This window comes from Hyposmocoma kahamanoa, unplaced genomic scaffold (genome assembly GCF_003589595.1).
Source record: "Hyposmocoma kahamanoa isolate Upper Pololo Valley unplaced genomic scaffold, ASM358959v1 79, whole genome shotgun sequence".
Classification (NCBI taxonomy): domain Eukaryota; kingdom Metazoa; phylum Arthropoda; class Insecta; order Lepidoptera; family Cosmopterigidae; genus Hyposmocoma; species Hyposmocoma kahamanoa.
In genome coordinates, this window is record NW_020653993.1 from 8,693,983 (window position 1) to 8,699,295 (window position 5,313).

Consider the following 5,313-nt stretch of genomic DNA (forward strand, 5'->3'; position numbering starts at 1 on the left):
AAACGAAGTATTACAATTTTTAAGGAATGCAGACAGCAATACAATTAGGAAATGAAACTATTTTTCCGGATTTAAATCGCGTATATTTGTTTTTTCAAACAAACAGTCAACCGTGACCATGGGACCTGTAAAGGGCCCGAAACGTCGGTTTGTTTGAAAAAACAAATATACGCGATTTAAATCCGGAAAAATAGTTTCATTTCCTATGTGTAACAATCGCGAAAACCTAAGAGCAATACAATTACTTCAATATTAAAAAGTTTATGTAAGCCTTTAACTGAAATAATATTGTGCGTAAATAACAACATTGCTCTGTCTATTCGGCGTTGTTGTGGTGAATTGGGTAATGTTACGAGTGATGCTTAATTCTCCAAAGTGCACTACTTATTACAATTGTGTTACCACACATCAGTCTGGAGAATTAAGAATAGACGATTATTTCAAACAAAATAACTTAAATTGTTGACTGAAAATAAATATGTCCATTTACACTACCTGTTGCATAACTGTTTGCCTGAATAACATAATGGTCAGACCAATAAAGGTTGGGGACATTGGGGATTACATATAAATTTAGGTGACAGTACATTAGTAGAAGCACGAGGACATATTTATCCTTTTGGTCCTACCAGTAGGAGCATAAGGACATATTGGAACTCGTGCTTCTACCAGTAGGAGCATAAGGACATATTTTTCCTCGTGCTTCTACCAGTAGGAGCATGAGGAAACGGCCAGGAGAACTATGTATAACAATAAAGCGTGAAACATACGTGGTATATATGGTGCGAGTCGGGCGCGTGTCGGATCGGGACCGCGACGAATCAAATTCCGTGTATTTATTTATATGGACGACAACAAACATGTATGGAATGCTGCATAGCAAGCAATTTACCAACAAGCACATACCTGGAGTATTCCTTATAGTAGCATTTAACATTATTAACTATGATGATGACAGCGTAACAAAACGGTACTGTCTATTTTTCAGGGTGTTGTAGAAAAATATCTGAATAGAATTCGCAATGTGGACCGTCATCGACTGGGCCGGGAACTATTTATTGACGAAGTCTGGAAATGGAAGGAAGAACACGGCAACGCAATTGGAGATCAACTACGTAAACTTGGTTGCTCCCTTGATTGGTCCAGAGAAGTGTTCACTATGAACGCAGACCACACTTATGCAGTAAACATGGCTTTCCAAAGGTTGTTTGATAGAAATTTAATTTATCGAAAGAAAGCTCTAATTAACTGGTGTAGGGCTCTTAATTCAACTATCTCCGATATTGAACTAGATTTGTTGAAAATAGATGGGCCTACGCATCTAAATATACCTGGATATGAAAAACCTGTGTTGTTTGGGCAGTTATACAGTTTTGTTTACAAGATATTTGGGTCGTCAGATGAGATTGTGGTGGCAACCACGCAACCAGAGACTATGTTAGGGGATTCAGCAGTCGCTTTCCATCCTGATGATAACAGGTAAGTAAATGGTGTAATATTAAGACATAGCATAACACAGGTGATCATATTTCTGCTGTTGAATTTGGGCATGATTCAGTCATCAATAAATTTTCACCTTTTGCAGGTACAAGAGTCTTGCTGGTAAAAGAGTTATCAATCCACTCACAGGTCGTTCAATGCCAATAATTTTTAACGATTTTGTTGATATGCATTTCGGCTCTGGTGCCGTTAAAATCACTCCAGCTCATAGCAAAGTCGACTTCGATATCGCCAACGAACATAACTTGGAGTATAAACAGGTTATTGGTGAAGACGGCAAGATGCAAAATTCAGGCAGTTACGACGGTCTGATGCGATACGATTGCAGAGAAAAAGTAGTCCAAAAACTAAATAACGATGGATTATTTGTAGGTGTCCTTCCACATAGTATGTGTTTGCCGATTTGCAGTCGAACAGGGGACGTAGTAGACTTCTTGCCCAAAGAACAGTGGTTCATATCATGTACCGACATGAACGAAAGAGCAGCTGAAATGGTCAAAAGTGGCCAGCTCAAAATAGAACCGGAGAGATTTGTCGATAACTGGCTACAATGGTGTGCGGATGACAGAGATTGGTGTATTTCACGACAACTTTGGTGGGGTCATCAAGTGCCTGCGTACAGATGTTCTACGGTTGATAAAGAGGTGATCTGGGTAGCTGCACAAGATGCGAACGAAGCGCGAAAACGTGCATCTGTATACTTGAGGACGTATCCAGATTCAATCCTAGCTGAAAGAGATCGGGACGTGTTAGACACTTGGTTCTCTTCTGCCATTTATCCTTTCGCGGCTTTGGGTTGGCCCCAGCATCACTACAGCAAAGACTACCACGATTTCTACCCATTAAATTTAATGGTGACCGGACATGATATCCTAGGCTTCTGGGTTCACAGAATGGTCATGCTGGGCTTAGAATTAACGGAACGACTGCCATTCCCAAAAGTGCTGCTGCATGGTATTATTTGCGATAATAAGGGAGCTAAAATGTCCAAAAGCAAAGGGAACGTGATTGATCCAATCGACATCATCAATGGTATATCTTTGGAAGATCTCAGGCAAAAAACTATTGATAATAAAAACAAAGGTCTTTTGAATCAAGAAGAATTCGATAAAGCAATATCATATCAAAGATATAATTTCATGGCTACTGAAGGCATACCTCGATGTGGAGCAGATGCGCTACGGTTCACATTACTTTCCCACGATATAAAATCTAACTTCGTCAACTTTGATATCAACATGTGCCACGCAAATAAGTTGTTCTGCAACAAAATTTGGCAAAGCGTTAAATATCTGCAACTGAACTTTGACAAACTGAATAAACCGCACGATGTGGTTTGTTTAGACGATCTCACATGTTTTGACAAATGGATACTTAGCAGATTGCAAAATATGGTTGCGATTGTCAATAAGACTACAGCTGATGCCGATTTCCATTTGACAACAAAAGCGTTAAGGACCTTTCTGTACAATGAAATGTGTGACATATATTTGGAAGCAACTAAGCCTGGTTTTCAAGGATATAAAAAGACAGTTGCATTTGCCCATGCCCATACATTGTCTGCAGTGTTAAACACAGGGCTTCGATGTCTTCATCCATTTATGGTTTATCTGACACAGGAAATAATCCCAAAAATTCCTTCTTTTCAAGATAATATTATTTACAATTTCACAGATTTAGACAAACCAGTTTTTGATTGGCCTTTGCACAGTGACTTTCAAAGTTGGGATCATCCAAATGTGGAAAAGAAAATTGGAAAGATCCTGAACACTGCATCTTTGGTTAGAGAATTGAAAGGTTTATGTGGTATATCTAATCGGTTGCGACCTTTAGTTTGCGTAAGAACAGCTGATGTCGATTTGAAAGATGATCTTGAAAATTTTAAACCAGTAATTCTTGGTTTAACGAAATGCAAAGATCTTCAGTTTGAGGATGCAGAAACGGCACGAAAAAGATTCATAAAAGGTTTCATAGATTTCGATACATTAGTTGGTGTGGAAATATTGAGTGACGACGTAGAAAAAACATTATCGATGGCGAAACGAAAACTGACGCTGAAAATTGAGAAACTAGAAAAGGCTTTAACGAAGTTGGAAACAAAAATTAATAATTCAAATTACGTTAACACTGTATCAGAAAGTATGCGTATTAAAGAGAAACAAATTTTATTACACAAAAAAGAGGAGCTAAAAAGAATGCAGACTGATTTAGGAAGGTTATCTTTTGAAAATATTGGCATAAACAAGAATAACTTAGAAATTAAGTGATAATGTTGGATATTTTAAATTATTTGGTTCATTTAGTCGAACGTATGACGTAAAAATATTATTGTTGGGTTGAGAAATAAGACTAATATTTAAAACAATTATTTTATTTTAACTTATTGTAAAACTCTGTAATTGACTAACAATTAGGGCCTTGAATGTAAAACTATTTTTGAAAACAGCTACAGTATAATGAAGGCCTCCATAGACTGAAACAACAGTACTAGACTTGAACCGGAGCGGCAGCGGCAGTTTTGACCATATCCATACATTGTCAGCTGTGTTAAACACATCGACAAAAACGCGTTTCTAGTATGCAAGTAACTTGCTTAAGTAATTAACAATTATTTTTAACGAAAGTTAATATCATCATTTTACAAATCTAAACAAATTATAATTAGTTGGAACATAATAGCACAGGTGTCAGGCCTTCCACTATGCAAGTAGCTAAGAAGTAACACAATAATGAGATGGAACATAATAGCACAGGGCTCATAAGATAGGTGTCAGGCCTTCCACTATGCAACTAGCTAAGGAGTAACACAATAATGGCAAGTGTGCCTATGGTGTCTTTTTTGAAGATAGATAAAGATAAATGACAGTGTATTGCGCAAGTGTTGCCCACTTATAAGCAGCTGCAGCTTTCGAAATCGGTCTACTTTCCCGATCGGTCCACTTGTCCAAAAAAAATCCGTTTTACAAATTTTCAAAGGCAATTTGTAATAATAAATAATGCGTAATTGCAGATTGCCATGGAGTACATACATTTTTTATATTTTTGATAATGATGGCCAGTTTAGAAAAAACAAAATGAAGTAGACAGTTGGTTTTTAACCGCCTTAAAAAAAAGGAGGAAGTTCTCAATTAGACTGTATTTTTCTGTATATAATTATGTTACGCGGTAACTCCGGTTAGTGAACCAATTTTAACGACTCTTTTTTGTTGGAAAGAGGGTACCTCAGTAGTCCCATTTAAATTTGGATAAAATATTCCACCTCTAAGGGTGGCAAACTAGGGGGTGAATCCGGTTTCGCGCACTTTCCGGTAACCGATTTGAAACTTTTGAGGTCGGTTTTTAGTACTCTGTACTGAGATTTTCTGAGTAGGCGCATCATTAAAGTAGACCTATAGGGAAAGTAGACTGATCGGGAAAGTAGACTAAATGAGAAACTAGACCAAACAGGAAAGTAGACGAAATGGGAAATAGATAAATCGGGAAAAACAAGTGGACCGATCGGGAAAGTAGACCAATTGTACCGAAGGGAACTACACGACTATTTAAAATTTTATGAGTAGCTTAGTTAGTACTTTAGTAGCAGTAGAGCTCCTTGCGGAAGAGTTCGTCCAGGGAAGTACTGTCACCTTACCTGTTTCTACCGCCAAACAGTAATGTCAGCATTACTGTGTACCGGTTTTGAAGGGTAAGGGTGCTGGTGAAATTACAGGCACATGAGACTAGTCAAATTGTCTCAGGTTGACGGGCGCAGTGGCAGTGCCCCTCAGAATTTTGCGATTTTAAGCTCTGAGTGGCACTGCAACTGTTATGGAC

General features: G+C 37.9%; 1 protein-coding gene across 1 annotated transcript in view; it reads left to right on the forward strand.

Annotated features, from left to right (window-relative positions):
- Positions 1-3,767, forward strand: part of LOC113233545 (valine--tRNA ligase) — a 5,012-nt gene extending 1,245 nt beyond the window's left edge. Inside the window, exons 3-4 of the mRNA XM_026468668.1 lie at positions 989-1,479; positions 1,586-3,767. Coding sequence (XP_026324453.1) covers positions 989-1,479; positions 1,586-3,767 — 2,673 coding nt within the window. The remainder of the gene's footprint in view (positions 1-988; positions 1,480-1,585) is intronic.
- The last annotated feature ends 1,546 nt before the right edge of the window (positions 3,768-5,313 follow it).